This window comes from Branchiostoma floridae, chromosome 5, assembly GCF_000003815.2.
Source record: "Branchiostoma floridae strain S238N-H82 chromosome 5, Bfl_VNyyK, whole genome shotgun sequence".
NCBI lineage: Eukaryota > Metazoa > Chordata > Leptocardii > Amphioxiformes > Branchiostomatidae > Branchiostoma > Branchiostoma floridae.
Window position 1 is genome coordinate 8,727,187 of NC_049983.1, and position 18,724 is coordinate 8,745,910.

Genomic DNA, 18,724 nt, shown 5'->3' on the forward strand with positions numbered 1-18,724 from the left:
AGAGCGCTACATACAGTTCTCCGTCTACAGACATGAAGTCCACTGACTTGCAATTCGATCCTGAAAAGTCCACGGCTGTGCAATGCAACGAAGCCGAGACTGCCTCCAGGGCGCTACATACAGTTCTCCATCTACAGACATGAAGTCCACTGACTTGGAATTTGATTCTGAAAAGTCCACGACTGCAACGAAGTCGAGACTGACTCCAGAGCTGGGCATGTAGTGCTCCGTCTACATGCATGCTGTCCACGTCTTTGAGTTGGATCTTGAAAAGTTTAGTTCAATCCTGAAAATTCAAGAGGCCAGACAACATTGAAGAAGCTTTGTTTCGTTATGGTCTTAGTGTTTGTTTATGATTATACAGATGACTATCTCTGGGAACCTAAATACTAATGCAAGAATGCTTAAGGAGAAAAATGGTTAGAAAGGTTGAACAAATGACTGAACAAAGATAAATTCTTCATTTCCGTTCCTTTTACATCTTCTTCTTGGACTTTGGCATTCTATGACATTAGAATCGGTTCTCTGATTTTTTTGTGTACAATTTAACAATTACAATGTACATTTGCTCAAAAATTAACGTGTGCGTGTATGTCAACCATACAATTGATTCCACATGGCCTTTAAGTTAATAAAAACACAAAAGAAGAACATGGCCCCAAGACATCATGTGTGCTCTGTCATTTTATTAAGACATGAAAGCCGTTACGCAATTTTGGGCACATTAGCAAAGCTTTCCCCCGGACATCACACATTTTTATAGAATCGACCACAGACAAGAGGGGAAAGACCACAAATTCATAATATAAGTGAAAGCCTTTGTCAATAGTTGGAACTACTGTGTATTCTGTGTGCCAGGGCACACGCTAGATGACGTTGGAAATAGCTCTTACATAGTACGTCCAAACAGGTCTTCATTTGCACCACAAAGATATTAGGTCTCATTATGTACAATAACGCAAATATTTCAGCTTTGGGGCCTTATCAATAATTTCAACAAAGCATGTCAGCTCAGCGAGCAAAATACATCTAAACTTACAACTCCTACAGTCAGTGTACAGGAGTAGGTAGGCTAGGGTAGAATTACTCTTCTTGCTTTAATCCCTTCTTATAATGATTTAGCTTAATTACAGATGGTAGAATAGAGCTACCACATACGCACGACTAGTGTTACCGGCAGGTATAGGCAGACATCTGTCAGTTGGCTATCTAGAAACCATGGCATGAAAAGAGCACGGAATCGTTAGAGCTACACAATTAGGCTTGACACGCTCTCAAGATTTATGTAACAGAAGATTTTCATCAACGAGGCATTTTTTCTTTTCTTTTGCAGAGTTTGTGTGACACTGCCTCATGGATACATGTATGCCACAGACGGCACTCAAGTATTATCACAATTCTTGCAGACTACGTACGACGGCCTTGGAGCCTGGCTTGGCTTGGCAATACCTATCAATATCAATCAATAAACGCTAACTCGCCTGCCTAGAACGGAGCCACAAATGCCTATCTGCGTCCTGTAGTGTCCCCTTCATTCTGGCATTATCAATTTCTATCACTGGACATTTTTTTTTTTTCGTTTGGACAGCATGAGGGACTAAAAACCACACTCATCATTTTTAATCCTGGACTGTAACTGGAAGTACTAGGGTTTCTCTGAATGAATGTGCTGGTGCGCTGGAATCGCTGGCTTGGTCGCTATTCGTCCGCTACAGTCTGGATCTGATCCGCCACCTTCGTGAAGTCGAACTCCTCCCCAGTGTACCGTTTGTAAATGTCCAGGATGTCCAGACAGGTCGTCTCGAAGTGAGTCGTGGCGTCGTAGGTACTGGAAACAAACAGCTGCAAAACAGCAAACAAGATTGTTTGGGGGTAGAATCACTGTAAACACCCTCCAGGTTAATTTTGGATTAATTCCGGACAAACCTTAATCATCTGAAAAACGATTAACTATATGAATAAGATTTGCAACTATGGTCTATTAAAAGGTAATTAATATGTAGATTGCAATTAAATGTCTCCAGGAACAAAGCTTCTGGAAAATTCTGGCTTTAGGTTCCCATAATTCTGGAGAATTCTGACTCGGGGCCAGAATTATGGCTCAGGTTCCCAGAATTCTCAAGAATTGGCTTTGTTGCTGGAGACATCTGATTGCAATCTACATATCAATTACCTTTTAATATACCATAATTTCAAATCTTAATTCATTTGGTTAATCGTTTTTAAAACGATTAAGGTCTTACCGGAATTAATCTGGAAGTCCAAAATTAAGCTGGAGGGTGTTAGTAGTATAAAGAAATAATAGGCTCTTTGACAATTATACATATTAATACGGTGACACTGTCACAAGTTGAAGCATTGGTTATTGAGGTACTTACCACTACTACTACTACTACTACTACTATTGCTACTACTACTACTATTATTACTACTTCTACTACTACTACAACTACTACTACTGCTGCTATTCAATTGACATGAACATGAAAACCTACCTTGCTGTTTGTACCATCCTCTATTGGTTCATACAGATCGCTCACACTCACAAACCTGAGGAGAGGAAATGGAGAAATAGATAAATACAACCTATCTGAAGGTAACATAGGAAACAACATATCTGGTAGGGGGTTGGAGGGTGGTGGGGTAGGGGTGAACCAGGGTCTTCCAGACACAAACGAATTGGAACCTGGAGCTAAACTGTGAAGCTGCTACCAGTTGAGCCATAGGGACATCCCTAATTTTGTAATAATTGAACTCCATAAATACAGACCATTTACAACAAAGAAAATTCTCGCAGCAATTTTACAACAGTTTTGTCGTCACAATGCAAAAAAACTCTTTTATAACCACATGAACATACGTTGTCCTTGCTATTGTTGTAATCACTTTCCTTTAACAAGGTTTCACTCACTCACTCACTCACTCATGGCCCATACAAGGTTTCACCACAATAAAATTGGAATCCTTTAATTAAATCAACAAAACTTGTTCGAAAGAAGGACAGGGTTGGACAAGTCCTCTAGCCCTATTGTACCGGGCAAGTGAAAGTGCTGATCAGGCAAGTGCATGATCTACCACCACTTGTCCAATCAGGCAAGTAACATTTTTTCATTGAGTGAGATTTTGATATACTTGTTACTTTTTACAGTCAAACAATGGTCAACATAGAAAAAAAGAACCAACAATAAGAATTCTAAGTGAAAATGCATACAAAAGTGATATTTGAATGTTGGGCAAGTGAAAAATTGGTTCAGGCAAGTAAATTTTTATGTGCTTGCCCGATAGGACAAGTAGATTTTAAAACTTGTCTAACACGGAAGGATTCTTACTTTTGATCAATGGGGCCCAGGAGGTTCAAAGCTGGCTTGAGTTCAGCCTCAGGGTTGTCAGTCTCCACTGTTGTGCTGCAGATGGCCAGGAACTTGCCTTTGGAGGCCACGTTGTGGGCATGGGAGACGCAGCAAACATAGATGTCTGCAAACAAATGGGTAAAGCATAGTAGATATTGCCTTTTTTACAAACTGTATTTTTTACAAACTTTTAGAATAACTCAACTGTGTGAAACTGCTGTCGGTTGATCTATAAGTACATTGTATATAATAGGCCCACACTAGTGCCAGATTTGGGCAGGAATTCCAAATGGACCAGAATAGTAGCCAGAATGCCGTCAGAATAACCATTCTTTGTCTATTCCCGGGTATTTGTATTTGTTGTGCATTGTAGATGCAATTGTGGTTTGCCATTTCGGTTCTCCATTGAATGAGATCAGAATGTTTCAAATAATGTTGGAATGCCATAAAATGCGGTCTTATTGCAGTCAGAATGTACTTTGAATTTCGTTTTCATTCAATATTTCTCTACTTCCAATGCACCATAAAAGTTATGAGCATGACAAAAACATTCAGGCGGCCCCAAAAATGGGCAGAAATATCTGGAACGCAGTGAGAATTTCTAGAATACACTACGAATACCCAGGAGTATACAAAGAATACTATTATTAGTATTAACCATTTTGACAGCATTCCGGCTGATTCTGCTTATTGTGTGAAGGCGCCTTAAAATAGTCCATGTACGTACCAGACTTTCTGTCGACCTGGTTCTGGGGGATGATGAGCTGGCAGGAGAGGGAGTCTTTGGTGTTGGGTACGGGGTGAGACAGGATACAGATGCAGCGCACCACCTGTCCCACCTTCTTCACTTTGTCACCGGCATAGCCTGGGTCACACACCACTGCAGAGCACTTAGCAGTCTGCACACAAAACATACAGCATTTAAAACATACAATGTACATCATTCTAGTTACTGTACATCAAAAAATTTAACAACTTTCTCACACCACTGGTCACACACCACTGCAGAGCACTTAGCAGTCTGCACACAAAACATACAGCATTTTAGTTACCAAGCTTTTAGCCAGGCATGCGTCCAGGCGTCATTTGGACACCCTTTTCATAAAATAGCAAGAAATTGGACGCACTAGACACCCTTACTCTGGGAAGCAGATCCGCTGACAAGCATGAAATTCTGATTGACCAGGGATGCCACTAGGTCATTTGTGGTTACAGTGATCTTTCTGAGGGGCAGTAATTTTGCCCCTCAGGATACCTTAGAATGCACCATTTAAACTTAATAATAATAAAATAGTGAGTTACATCCTTACCTCTCCATCGGACTCCACGCCAGTCACCTTCCCATTTTCATCAAAATGAATTTTACATTCCGGCTTGTCCAACATGTAGGTCCCTCCATAGATTGCGCTCAACCTACAACAGGCACATCACTTTTATCAGGATGGTGCATATACAATAAAATATATAGCTTTTGCATGGCTTGTCCATTTGTATATTGTCTTATCTTGAATAACTTGTTGGTAAACTTTTAATTCAAATTGTTCACTTTGTCCAATAACAAAACACAGAACAATTGAGCATCTTACAGACATCACTATGGAACAGGCATAAATGAGAAGAATACTACCTGGCAAAGCCCTGGGGCAGCTCTCCAAGTCCATACAGGGGGTACAGGTATGGAGTCTTGCCATAGCGAGCAAGGGACTCGCTGTAAACATTGCAAAAAACTTGTTAGCACTCTTTAAAATAAAGTTTAATCCACAACCAAGTGTAGTCAATATATTTGTTGTGTAGTTCAGGTAGTAGGACTCACAATTGATACTGCTTACAAACTACTTCAATTCTCTGTATGGCAACTTATAGGTGGTACATAAGAAATACATGCACAGCTCCAATCTTACCTACATATCAACCAGCAGAGTCGGACAACTTTTCAAAATTTCACTGGCCATATACTATAGGGAAAGTACATTTAAAAAATCAACTGGCCCGACCAACTTTTTACTGGCCAAAAATGTAATAAGCACATTTCTATACTTTTTACTTGCGTCAAGGACTTGTTTTATTTTTTAATGAACAGAAAAAGTTTTTAGCATGGAACAATGTTTAGCTAAATGTACAAGACCAAGGAGTTGTCATTCTCCCAGCTTGCTAAATATTTCCTGGATCTAAATGGATGAACTAAGGGAAAATGACAAGAAACATCATCTTGTTACATACATTTTGCGGGTGTTTAACAAGCTTCTAGCCATAGCCGAAGCTGTGAAGCCAATATCAATTAGGATTTCACCATGGTCACTACACAAATATATGTCATAAGCTGCAATAAGACCTCACCTGTAGAGCTTAATCCTCCGGATAGTGTCGATGCAACTCTGCTGCTTGTAACTGTGGAAACAGAACAGACACAGGGGTAAGAGGGGATATATAGAGATTACACCCATGTCACACGAGGTACCAGTCCAACCATGGTCAGGATCACCCAACAGCTTTTGGGCAATTTGACCAACCAAGAGTGATGCAGCCAACAGCAATTGTGATGATGTCACAGTGATACAGTGGTAGTCAAAAAGTTGGAACACCGCTTTTCCGACATCTCTATACATGCATATTGCATAAGCTTCTGTATCTATTTCTTCATAATATAAAACATAAAAAGTAACATATCACTGAAAGAAAAGATAATGGATAAGTAGCTGATTTGAAGAAAGTAACAACTTTTTTTCTATTTGCTTTTGGACAGACGAGGACAATGTGGCACTGCACTCAAGTTTTTGTAACTTATATTAACAGTGCCACATACACCGTACAGACAGAAGGTAAAGGTAGTCTTTTACCTCCCCAACCAAAGTCAGGTACCCATTTTTACACCTGGGTGAAGTGAGGAAGGTCGTGTTAAGTGCCTTTCCCAAGGGCACAACGTCGGGGGCACGACGAGAATCAAACTCAGCACCTATAGATTCCGAGCCGAATGCTCTACCAGTTACGCCACACTAAACTTGTAAGTTGATGGCGCAACTGAAATGCTGATGGCGCAACCTTGCTTTTGACTCAGGTTGCTGCCTGAGCAACCTGGCTTAAAAAAGTATTTTGAGAACTTCTTTATGTTTGAAATTAGTTTAAATTACTGTAAATGCATTTAAGTTCGTGGGGATTTAATTTCGCAGTAGCGGGAAAATGGACTTTTCGGGGTGGTTTTAATTTTGCGGTAGCACCATGCACTGTAGTCTCTTACTGTTATGGAAAAATGTTCGCGGTGATTTTAAATTCGCGGTGAAGCGGCCGCCGCGAAAACCGCGAACATTAATCCACCGCGAGCATTTCTGCATTTACAGTAGTTTCCCTACTTGTCATCCCTCCACAGTGCCAGAGCATGTCCGGTGAAGTCAGCTGTGTTCTCGTCCAGCCCAAAGTGCGTGTACACCTCCTGCATGGTGGCCTTCCCGATGTCGATGTCCCCGTGGGTCTTCGGGTTGCTCTCGTCGATGTCGTTGACCCACATCAGGAACTTACGGTAGCGGCGCTTCTCGAACATGCCCATCAAACCTGCCGAACAGACGCGGGAGAAATCACTACCCATGCAGTCATCAGTCCTAGCTAACAGATTATTATAGGCAAGGTAACAGTTACTAAAAGTTACTCAATAGATTTGTACATGGTCAGATGCAGGGTTCTAGTCAGCCTTCATCCTTTGTTTTGACGGAATTTTGATGCTGGCGACGGACCTAAATTTTGTCCATTCCGTCCTCTATGATGGACAAAAATCAGCATGTTATAACAGATGCCATTGAACCAAGGAGAGTCTACCAGCAAAATGCAGGAAATAGCGTTTCAAAGTGTCCATATTTCCATGGGGGAACATACTCCCGGACCTCCCTAGGACCGTTGCTCGAAGGATTTCAAAATCCTGAGGACGGAAAGAAACTTCAGGCTGGCTAGAACACTGTCAGATGTTTCAGAGAGCGTCTGCTCTTTTTCGCTAGTGACTGTCATGGTAACAGTCACTGTGACTTTGGTCACCAACGAAAAATGGCAGGTGCTATCTGAAAAGTCTGACCATTTACAAACATATCCTGTTGCTTGAATGAACATTATTTTGCGTATCTTACTACCTAACGTTCATCGATGTGGTAGATCATAGCTTTGCGGATTTTGCTTATCTTATAATCTGTCAGAATATAAAGTCATTGCAATTCAACAGTAAGGTAAGATACTAATCATGCTAATCACATGCACCTGCTAGTATGCCATTGTCAAAAAATTTAATATAATCCCAAATCTAAAAAGATCAGTTTGTGCATCAACACTTTGGATAACCTACTTTGTAAATTATATGCTGTCGCCTTGGAGCAAACGTGAGGTTTTTGTCAATTTCAAAACTATACAAAAACTATGCTTTTTACCTGTAGCCTTTATATTGTTTGTATTCCTCTGATTATGGCTTAAGTACTATAACTACACCATGTTGTATAATGTCTGTCTTCTTGTATGTCTAATGCATTAACGTTGTGACTTCTTCTTGACTTTATAGTAAGTGCAGTCATATGAACTTTGAATGACACCACAACCTTACATCTACAGGGAGGCTTATGGGGTAAATATGCACACTTGTAATGTTAGATGTGCAAAAAAAAAACACTGCACACACCACATATGCACCTATTATCATAGACAAACGAGCAAGGATCACAAATGCATATTTTCAGGCTAATGCTAAACTCATTTCCATGTTATATTTCTATATTCAAGACATTTCAGTCCAGAACCTTCTGATGTTAGTGTGAAACCAATCACAAATGATTAGTCATAATAAAAATACCTTTTCCCTCATTTCTTAGATCACCACATAACTGTTAAGATTTCCACTTGCCCCAAGTGTAAGTTAGAACATTAGAACTTGATCACTTCCAACATCAACAACTCCAAGTAATGTTACAGCTTCACTCAGTTCAATAAGAGACAAGTGAGAACACACCACACCAGAGTTAGTATTTGGGACTCACTTGTTGATAGGGCCTCCTTTTCTGTAACGGGTACCTTGTGAATTTTGTTTCCGCCGGATTTGTACACATAGCTACCTTCACACGACTTGAATTCTAGATATCTGGTCACCCCCGAGTGAATCAACAGCTTTACAAGCATCCCTGGAAAGAATGGTGAGAAAAAAGAAAAAATATTGTACTGCACGGAAGACGGATCGAAACACTTACTGGATGCCAGGGCCTCCTGCTCTGTGGCAGGGACCTTAAAGATTTTGCCATCTTGATAGACATAGCTGCCCTCTACCGACTTGAATTCCAGGTAGCGGGTGACGCCCGTGTGGATAAGGAGCTTGACAAGCATGCCTGAAGGTACAATGCCAGTTGGACAGATGACAGAATGGGGAGGTGAGGACAGGAAGAGAGACATGGGTTAGTAGAAGTTCAGGTAGGAGATACATGATTGCAGGGCTGTCTCCGATGGACAAAAATTTCACCCCAAAATTTCGTGACATGAAAATATCTTTTTGTAAGCTTAAAATGACAGATTTGACAAAGAAAATCAACAACATGGGCTCCCTAACAATGACTGTGACGAAAAAAGAATTAAAACTGGAGACACCCCTGCATGACTGTCAGCCTTTTCTTGGTGACTGTGGAGTTTGTACGTGCGGAATCAACAATCAAATAATTTCTTATAGTCCACAACTTTCAAAATAATTTGAAGATTGATGATGATGAGTTCATACGACTAAGGGTAAGACAAAAGGGAGAGTAATAATGGTGAACATGTTTGAACAGTTATTCAGTCAACCTTCAAGAATATAAGCATGTTTTCATGACCTCAATGAAAAGTGACCTGCAGGCCAATTTGAGCTTCTTATGAATAAACGAACAAACAAATGTTAGGGATCCTGTCAGATTTCCTCTTGATTTCACGGAAAGGGTACTAAGACTGAGGTACCTTTGTCATTACATTTTAATTGGTAGTAAATTATTAAATTGATGGAAAGGAATCTTTCACTTGTATGGTATTCATTTCAGTAGGCAGTTCGTTGAAAAGACCTGTTGTCAATTTATATACTGTAAATGCATTTGAGTTCCCGGGGGTTTAATTTTGCAGTAGCGGGAAAAAGGACTTTTCGCGGTGGTTTTAAGTTCGTGGTAGCACCAGGCACTGTAGTCTCTTACTGCCACGGAAAAAATGTTCCTGGTGGTTTTAAATTCGCGGTGAACCAGCCACTGCGAAAACTGCGAACATTAAACCACCACGAAAGTTTCTGCTTTTGCAGTACAGTGATCAATACTATAGAATGATTAGTGATTTGAAATATCTATCATAATTCTTAATTGAATCATCAAAGAAAAAAACTGTCGATGTCTGTAGCCACTATGCATCAGGCTATGATGCCTGCAAATGATTGATTGATTGATCAAATAATATACATAGTTACATGTGTATCACAATGGGAAAGGTATATAGATTGTATGCGATGATACGTTCAGTCTGTGCAAGAAAGGTATCTCTCAGGTTGACTGAATACATGCAGTTCTTACAGTGACATGGAATGGGACATCCAAGTACAGGAACGTGTACACATACAACAGAGGTAGTCATGTTGTGGTGACAGGAACATGGAATGTTTCAGTTGTTTCCCAGATTGGTTATATATTGGAAATATCATTCTTGTTCAGTTTTTACTTTTTTTTATCCGGTCAGAAACAGGTCTAGACATTTTGAATGTGTCTTGGAGGGCAACCACAGAAATCAAGTCAATATTACTATATGAAAGGTTGTACATGAATGAAGTTGTATAACTTGTATCCAAAAATTACTTAGTTCATTAAAACCAACTGCTTACAATAACAATCTTAAGGCTAATATATGCAAGTTGTAGCTAAAATTTGTATGTGCTGCACTTAACTGCCTAAATTAGACAAGTTTTTAATAATACACACATCAAACAATATGTTACCAATCCACTATTTCTACCACAAACCTTGTGACGAACAAAAAAAAATTGTATACAAACATACAATCATAATATCTGGGCAAAAACAGACAAAATACATTATCATTATAATAATCATCAAACATATATAGTTATATACATCTTTTGCCTTTAACCAAATCAAGCAGTTTGTACATAATGCCAAAAGAAAACACCAAAATAAATCTTGCAATAACATGAAATTTCTGTCTTTTACTTAAAAGAAAGTCATACAAAACAAATTTTATATCACATTGTACTACTTGAAAACATTTTACAACACAACATTAAGTAGACAAGATGACAAACAACAGTTGAAAAACAATGGAACTACAAGCCAAATTGAGAACAGCACTGTATTCTGTCAGACTCAGAGCTACTTTACCGTTGGCCATGAGGAACTTCGGGATGAGATCCACATTCCAGTCCCTGCCACGCCCCATGGACTCAGGTGGACTGCCCAGCCCAAACTTCTCATACAGCTGGTGTGGAAGAACAACAAGCATGAGGATATCTATATACGTTGATAAAGGTTAAACATCCAAGGTAATACTAATAAGGTGCAAATGATAACAGTTTTCTAAAATTCACTTGTCCTATCGGCTAAGTACATAGAAAATTTCTTGCCCGAACCAATTTTTCTCTTGTTCGGACTTTAAAATGACATTTGTCTAAGTATTTTCAATTCCATCGATGGAATTCTTTCATTGTTGGCTCTATTTTTCAGTAGCCAATGCTTGATGCTATGACTGTGAAAGGTAACAAGTATATCAAAATCTCTCTCATGGAAAAATCTTACTTGCCCAATCGGACAAGTGGCGTAGGACATGCACTTGCCCGATCAGCACTTTCACTTGCCTTGGACAATCAGGCTAGTGGGCTTGTCCAACCCTGGCAAAATTTGAAACATTTTGAATCTGTCCAAACAATTGGAACCAAACCTAGATTATTTTCAAATTCGGTCCAGTTGCTTGGGTAACTGTTAACCTTGCATAAGGACCACCTGGCCAATGTGACAACACGATGTGTCCTTTTATATCTTAAGATAATTTTTCTCAATGACGCAATCATTAAGAATCCTGTCTATATTGACCACCTGTCCACATAGATCAGATATTACCGGTCCCCTAAGTGGTCATTTTTAACAGTTTTGACAGTAAAGTTGGGCAGAGAAGAATTAAGACTCTCTATAAGAGCCTTGTCATTCTGATACGTGTTATCTAGATAATATATCTTTTCCACATAGCACATAATGCATTCCATTCAATAATAGAGTCATTGCAAATTCATGCCCTAGGCTTTCTGCAATCAGCTACCAGCAGCTACCAGCATATGATGAATACATTTACATGATGAATATGTATTAAAAAATTTACTCAGAGAAAATGTGGAGAAGTGCTTTGACAAATCATCCCCAACAATCATCCCCAAACAAATGTTAAAAAAAACAAAAAACATATGCAACAGTAAATCATGGAAGCTCATCTATGTTAGTAGTAATATACAAAGCTAAACTTTCCTCCAACACATAAGTACACACGGATCAAATATTCAATGACCGTAACCTTCTTCATGTATATGCAATAGTACTATTAAGCACAATTCAGTTTTGTCTTTTTTTTCTACTGCTGGACCAATTTCATTCTCAATCAGGGCTCGAAATTCATTTTGGGGATCATTAGGTGCACTGGTGCACCCAGCTTAAAAAATTGGGTGCACCCAAAAAATTTTGGGTGCACCACTTAAGTTTAAGTAATAACCTAATAATAAAACTTAGATACAAGCTATCAATTTCTTAAACAAGTACCATGACAGACATTTTTATTATTTTTCTAACAATTAGATGTCAAGAATGCATACTAGTATACTTTGATATCTTTACATATACATAAAACCTAAGAAAATATATGGGTGCACAGAAAGTAATTGGGTGCACAGCTCCAATTTTGGGTGCACATGCACCCAGTATTTTGAGCCCTGTCAATAAACCAATTATTCATGTTTTATCTATCTATCTACACGTATCGATCATATATTGATTCTCACCTCTTCCAGTGGAGTAATGGATGCACTCTCTCCGCCATAGTACTTGTTTCTGTCCATATGCAGGACCTTCTTCCCACTCACAGACAGCAGGCCGCTCAGGATACATTCCTGTGTGCACATATGTACATTCTCACTGTCAGGGTGTCCTTGGACATGACTGTCAGACAGTCTAGTGGTAAAAGGGGGAATGTTTGTGAAGATTTTATTTTGTCATAGGGAGAAAATGGAGCTTTTGCAGTGGTTTGGTTTGGATATACAGATCTCCATTAGTGACTGATATGTCACTATTCTTCCTGGAGTCCGGGTGATTTGTAGAGAATCACCAGTTCTAGACGGAAGGGTTTTGCACCATCTCACACCGCACCATCGCACGTGTGGTTTTTTTTTAACGTGACTGGGGTATGGCTCTCCCCAAACGTGGGACCTCCATTTTACGTCCTATCCAAGGGACGGCCTTGGCCGAAGCTAAGTACTCATTTTCACCTGATTTAAGTGAGGAAAGTCGTGTAAAGTGCCTTTCCCAAGGGCACAAGATCGGTAGCACGGCAGCCGGATTCGGACCCGAGGCCTCTAGGTCCCGAGCCGAACACACTGCCACTCCCCTTTTACGTACAGTATTCTGCAGCAGACCAGGGTTTTGCCTTGAGCATCTGTCATTCCTATGATTAATGCCGGACAAACGGAATGACCATTCCATCAGCTTGACTGACAAGTGTCTAATTATGAAATACCATTAGAATTAGGTCAAATCACACCACACACATACTGTAAATGCAGAAATGTTCGCGGTGGTTTCATGTTCGCAGTGACCACTTCACCGCGAACTTAAAACCAACGCGCACATTTTTCCACTATTGTACAAGACTGTTGTCAATGGCGCTACCGGGAACACTCCATTTTCTAGCTAATGCAAAAATTTATCCCTCCGAACTTCATTGAATTTACAGTACTAGTGTTAGCTGCAGGCTAGGGTTATATAAATACTAAGTTATGGCTAGCTGTACATTTTTCCATCATGTTGGTAAACCCGTGCTCCATTCTGGTATGACCTTATTTCAATCTTTCTGCATCAAATTACCAATTTTGCTTTGCCAAATGACAGACACTGACTATAGAACCCTGCAGCAGACAGCTGTAACTTACTACTAGCTTGTTTTGTAATACTGACAGTATCGCTTTACTACTGGCATCTCTCATGTTCAATCCAACTGTTGTCTTCATCTGTCTTTTAATTGATTAACATCTTACCAATTAAGCACAGTGGGACTAGCACCACGGCTAGACACATTCCAAAGACAGCTTGTATCTGTGTCAGACAGTCAGTATTCCAGAGATGCACTATGCTAATAAGTAGAAACAGCAAAGCTGCTTATACTTATAGATGTGACATGATTAATGGTTAAGGATTTAGCTCTTAGACACAAGACTGGAACATCACTGAAAGCCTGCTGTTACTACATACAAACATACATAAGTCATGAATGACATTTCTTAAGTCTTAGAAGATATAGCATCTAGCAGATATGTGTGATATGTCCATCAATTTCTTTGAAAGATTCTTAAGGTTGCTCTTAAGCCAAGGTTGCCTATAATTAAGCAATATGAAATTAACAAAATATCCAAGAAGGCAAAGTATTCATGGCTCCTAGTAGTATTTACACATGAAAAAGCAATATGTAAAACAGGATTTGAATATGGTGATTTTCCGACAAAAAAAAGACAGGCTGCAAATGCCTGGCAACAGCAATCTGGATCAAACCTTGATTTGAGATGTATAAAGAACTTAAAAGACTACAGATAGTACTCTTTTGCTTATTGATTTTGAGCATAATACTGGAAAACCCCTTGCTTGAAAAGCTAATGTTTCCCTTGCAACTTGGCATTGCAATGCTTGACAGTGTGCTTGTGTCTATCTCTTAGGAAAAAATGAGGCATAAGTGTGGCTTTACTGGCTTACACTGTAACACACACAAAACAAAACAGTTTGAAGCACTCCATCCATCAAAAACATTCGCGAGATTTTTCTGACAAAGTACCATAATTCATTATTGATGTTAATGGACTCGGATTATTCCTGGTAACTCCTGGCTTTCCCTTGTAATCTTAGGCTAGTACCATATCAGACAGGGAAAGTCTGTTATCTCATATGGCACATTACAATTAACTGATCAGGTTCACTTTCAATTTTCATTTTTTTGGGGAGGTGTAATCTCCAAGCAGATCCTACGGTGCCATAAGATAGTATCAAAGCTGGTCAAGGAGTATAGCCGGCCCAAAGGAGTATATTCTGCCACCGTGGATCTGCTTGGAGATTAGGGAGGTGGGAAAACTGGTAAATTATGTCAACCAACATCACAAAGCAATGGTGACTAAAATGTCACTTCCATGCCATGACTATGGGTTCTAAACCTGCTTTGAATTCATTTGGAAGCAGCTAATTTGCATGTATGTATGTCATGCAGATTTTTCAAACAAAGAACTGATTTGCATACAATTCTTTTTGTAGGGAACTGTGACCCTAAATTTTTAAAAAGACCATACAAATCATAATCTTTCATTCTCAATCTTGAGTTATGAACATTGAATGTTAGAAATAAATATGAACTACAAGGCATGGTTTCTTCTGCCACCATACTTGATAAAAAAAACCTGCTAACTTCATGATACCATTTCATGCATAAGATGGTTTTTGTTTCCATTGCAAGCTGACTTGTGACTACAGTCCAAAACACCATTGTTATGTGCCATCTGTTAATGTTTTTGTTACCCATGACTGTACAAAAGAAAATGACATCACTGTTCTGAATAGGGTCAAACATATCTCTTGTATGTAAATGAGATGCATATCGCATGACAACAGGATATTGACATATCCTTCAAAAATCCTAAAATAGAGAAACATGCAAAAAGATCAAAATTTCATTCTGCATCAAAATATGAATTTACCGAAATAAAGTGCAAAGCCAACATGATACAGACTTCTATAGATTCAAGATCAAAAGTCATATCCATCATGGGTCACTGCTTTTGTCTCATGATAATCCAATAGACCTACACCCCATACCGTACAATGGTTGCCACCCAAACAAGTGGTAAAACAAATATTTGCATCAGAATTAGCCAGAAATGTGTGCTATTTCGTTATGGGTATCTACTATGGTATCCAAGGGAGCAAGAGCTGTATCTCCGAGCGACCCACAGATTATCAAAACTGACAAGGTTTCCTGGCAATATCCAAGGGACCACACCCCTCTTTCCATCCGCAACCCAACTCACAAACCCGGTCCCTTCCCTTGCAAATCATCACTATCAGCTCATAGCCAACATCTGTAACTCTTTCTACAGCATCTGAAACCTTGAGTATTATTTAAAGGCCGAATCTAAACGTTAGGACAAAGTGCAATGCCCTACTTTCAACGTGGCACCCGCCAAAGGACATAGTACACTGTTCATGTTGCATTATGTAGGTGCGCCTCAGCATACTGATATTTCTGATATCTGTCTACCACCTGTCTCATCATCATCAAACGCCAAATCTCTCGGAAAAGTCGCCCTAAGGACAGCTAGGTTGATCTATTCTAGACGATATAGCTTGAAGCTAGCTAGACAACGTTGTCTACAAAGGGAGAGAAAGCTTTGCACGGTACCCCAACGTTCAACCCACCTCCCCATCCCACCCCTCCAAGCAAAAAGGTGGCGGGGCGATCGGAACCGGCTTTTTCGGCAAAGTTTTCTTGAATTTACCGTCGTAGTAAGATCTGTAGGTGCAGAAAAATACCACCGATAGCTACCTTGAGACCTGTGCCAAGCACAATCACGTCGTAGGTTTCATCCATGCTGACTTGAAGGCAGAGGAAATAGGCCAAAGGAACCAGCCAAACGCCTGGTCAATGGAAGCCAAGATGGCGGATACCGATTCACTCACTTGACAAAATTATATCCTTTCACAAAAAAGGGGTCAATTTTAACCGCCTATCTTTAGCAAACCTTTCGCTATCCAGTGTTTGTAAATAAATTATTTACTAATTTGGAAGGATGATTGATAAAAGTAAGGTGTTTAAGTTTCGTAAAGATGATATGAACATCTGTGGCGGATGGATATATTCATCAGTGAAAAAGCACCAATTAATGAATTATTCTCGTAATTTGTTGTCCTGCACGAAATGTGGTTGACTGTGAACTGCAAGGTCTGGAAGTTTGCATCCTCATTTACCTGACCATTGATGACAGGAGATAGCAAGGATCATATGAACAGAAAAACCAAGAAAATTATATTGTTACTTTGGTGGTTGTCACGTGTAACGTGCAATATGAGGTCATCTGACAGATGACGTCACGGCGAGACGTCAGGATGATCTCCAAGCAGATGTAAGGCCTCAATTTGTCGTGCACCAAACCAAAGTTATATTTCGGCATCTTTTTCGCTCGTGGACGAACAAAGATAGTAAAATGACTACGTGCAACTGCCTACATTACATTTTCACCAAAGGAAAAGGGAGTTAGCAATGACATGGTGATATTATTTTGGACACCTCTGGAAAAGATGCTCAAATGTTCCAGCCATGGAAATCTTAATATAAGACAGAGGAAGATGTCTTTAGTTACCACTTCCAGCTGTCCATAGGATGTTTTCACCCAGATTGGTGAAAAATGTATATTGCATAATGTACGGTGTCTGCTACCTGGTCTGCACAATGTGTAGTTAGTGCTCAGCACCAAGGACAGGTCTTTTGGTGTGTGAATGGTGTTACATTGTAGATGACTTTTGTGCCTACTTGGGGTGGGTACCCGTACAGAAAATTCAAGTCCAAGTCCGGTTCAGGTCCAGAGGATCAGGTCCAGGTCCAGACCTAAACCTGGACCTGATTCATTATGTGGAAACTTGTGCATGAGACGATACTCAAAACTATGGTCCATTTTGCTACAAAGAAATCTGTTTTGTGTAGTATTCGACTCCCACTGGTGTTTTAAAAATCCTACATGGCTAACTTCCTCTGTACAATTGACTGTAAAAGTTGGTAAAAATGACTATAGAGTCTACTCTGCTTCGCTTTTGCCTAGACCGGTAACCCAAATACGTGTGAATGCCTGATTATATAATCAGTTCATTTTCCAATCAGTCCAACATCCGGGTCCATGAATTTTTTCAGGTCCGTTTTTTCTGGACTGGTCCAATAAGAAAAAACAGTTTTGTATCAGTACACCATACCGGTACCCAGCCCTAGTGCCTACCATTCACTGTAAGTAACATATTTGTACTCATCTGTGCAAGGGCAGTGTTTACTTTAAGGATTTGTCAATACAAATAGTAGAATAAAGTGGTAGCCTGGAATTCCAGACTGTTTTCATGCAGGGCCTACACAGGCCAAGTTAGACCCTGTACAACACATGTAACACAATCCAGGTTAATTTTGGACTTCCATATTTATTCCGGACAAACCTTAATCATTTAAAAACAATTAACCAAATGAATTAAGGTTTGCAACTATGGTCTATTAAAAGGTAATTTATATGAAGATTGCAATTAGATGTCTCAAGGAACAAAGCTTCTGCAAAAGTCTGGCTTTAGCTTCCCAGAATTCTAGAGAATTCTGACATAGGTTCCCAGAATTATGGCTCAGGTTTCCAGAATTCTGTAGAATTGGCTTTATTCCTGAAGACATCTAATTGCAATCTACATATCAATTACCTTTTAATATACCAAAATTTCAATATCTTGCTTCATTTGGTATAGTTTTTCAAATGATTTAGGTTTGTCCAGAATTAATATGGAAGTCCAAAATTAACCTGGGGGGTGTTATGTATATATGTTGAGTTTGGGCTGGGGGTCTGAAATCCAGGCTACACTGTAGGTGGTAAACACCATATAGTATGGAAATCAAGGAACAGTAAATTTGTTCTAGTACTAACAACAAATCTTGACATGCTCATTTTCATCCATACAGCAGAAATACAAACACTGAGATGTGTCTTATTAGCATGGATTTATTTCACAAAGTACGAATTGCCCAACCTTCTCAAATGAGCTGCCCCAATGACACCTTGAAGTATGGCATTTTGTGATGTCCAACCATTGACACTTAAGTTTACAGCATTGAATCTATCAGTTAAAGACATAGATGTACAGGTTTAGCTGGTATTAGGAGACCAAAACTGTTCTTCAAAAAAAGTTCTAGAATTACACACATAAATGTACAAAATAAAAGTAGTCCAGATACCAGACAGCAGTGGCGATCTATTTCTTTTTACATAATTTTCAATTTTTGTGACTCTTGTCTTCCAGTAGTCTTCTACAGGTCACTTCAGAACAGCAATTACCACCATTAATATTGCAAATAAAGTAGCAAACATGTTGCTG

At 39.4% G+C, this 18,724-nt stretch overlaps 1 protein-coding gene across 2 annotated transcripts; it reads right to left on the minus strand.

Annotated features, from left to right (window-relative positions):
* Positions 1–666: 666 nt before the first annotated feature.
* Positions 667–16,473, minus strand: LOC118415707 (rab GDP dissociation inhibitor beta-like). 2 transcript variants are annotated; one of them, XM_035820455.1, is made up of 12 exons: positions 16,158–16,473; positions 12,367–12,474; positions 10,706–10,802; positions 8,354–8,494; positions 6,698–6,896; positions 5,688–5,738; positions 4,978–5,058; positions 4,661–4,763; positions 4,078–4,249; positions 3,330–3,474; positions 2,496–2,550; positions 667–1,842 (listed from the first exon to the last, which is right to left on the minus strand). In XM_035820455.1, the coding sequence occupies exons 1-12, from the start codon at positions 16,200–16,202 to the stop codon at positions 1,699–1,701; spliced, it is 1,341 nt and encodes a 446-aa protein (XP_035676348.1). In that variant the 5' UTR covers positions 16,203–16,473; the 3' UTR covers positions 667–1,698. The 2 variants fall into 2 exon arrangements, with proteins under 2 accessions (XP_035676348.1, XP_035676349.1); XM_035820456.1 differs by lacking the exon at positions 8,354–8,494 and adding an exon at positions 8,561–8,695 and having other exon boundaries at positions 16,158–16,341.
* Positions 16,474–18,724: the final 2,251 nt, after the last annotated feature.

Excerpts from the sequence above, each read along its gene's own strand:
- LOC118415707 (XM_035820455.1), bottom strand. The coding sequence starts at position 16,202 with ATGGATGAAACCTACGACGTGATTGTGCTTGGCACAGGTCTCAAG. Across the intron at positions 6,897-8,353 it reads AAAGGAGGCCCTATCAACAA|GTTTGATGGGCATGTTCGAG; the intron begins GTGAGTCCCAAA and ends TCTGTTCGGCAG. Across the intron at positions 5,739-6,697 it reads GCACTGTGGAGGGATGACAA|TTACAAGCAGCAGAGTTGCA; the intron begins GTAGGGAAACTA and ends CTGTTTCCACAG.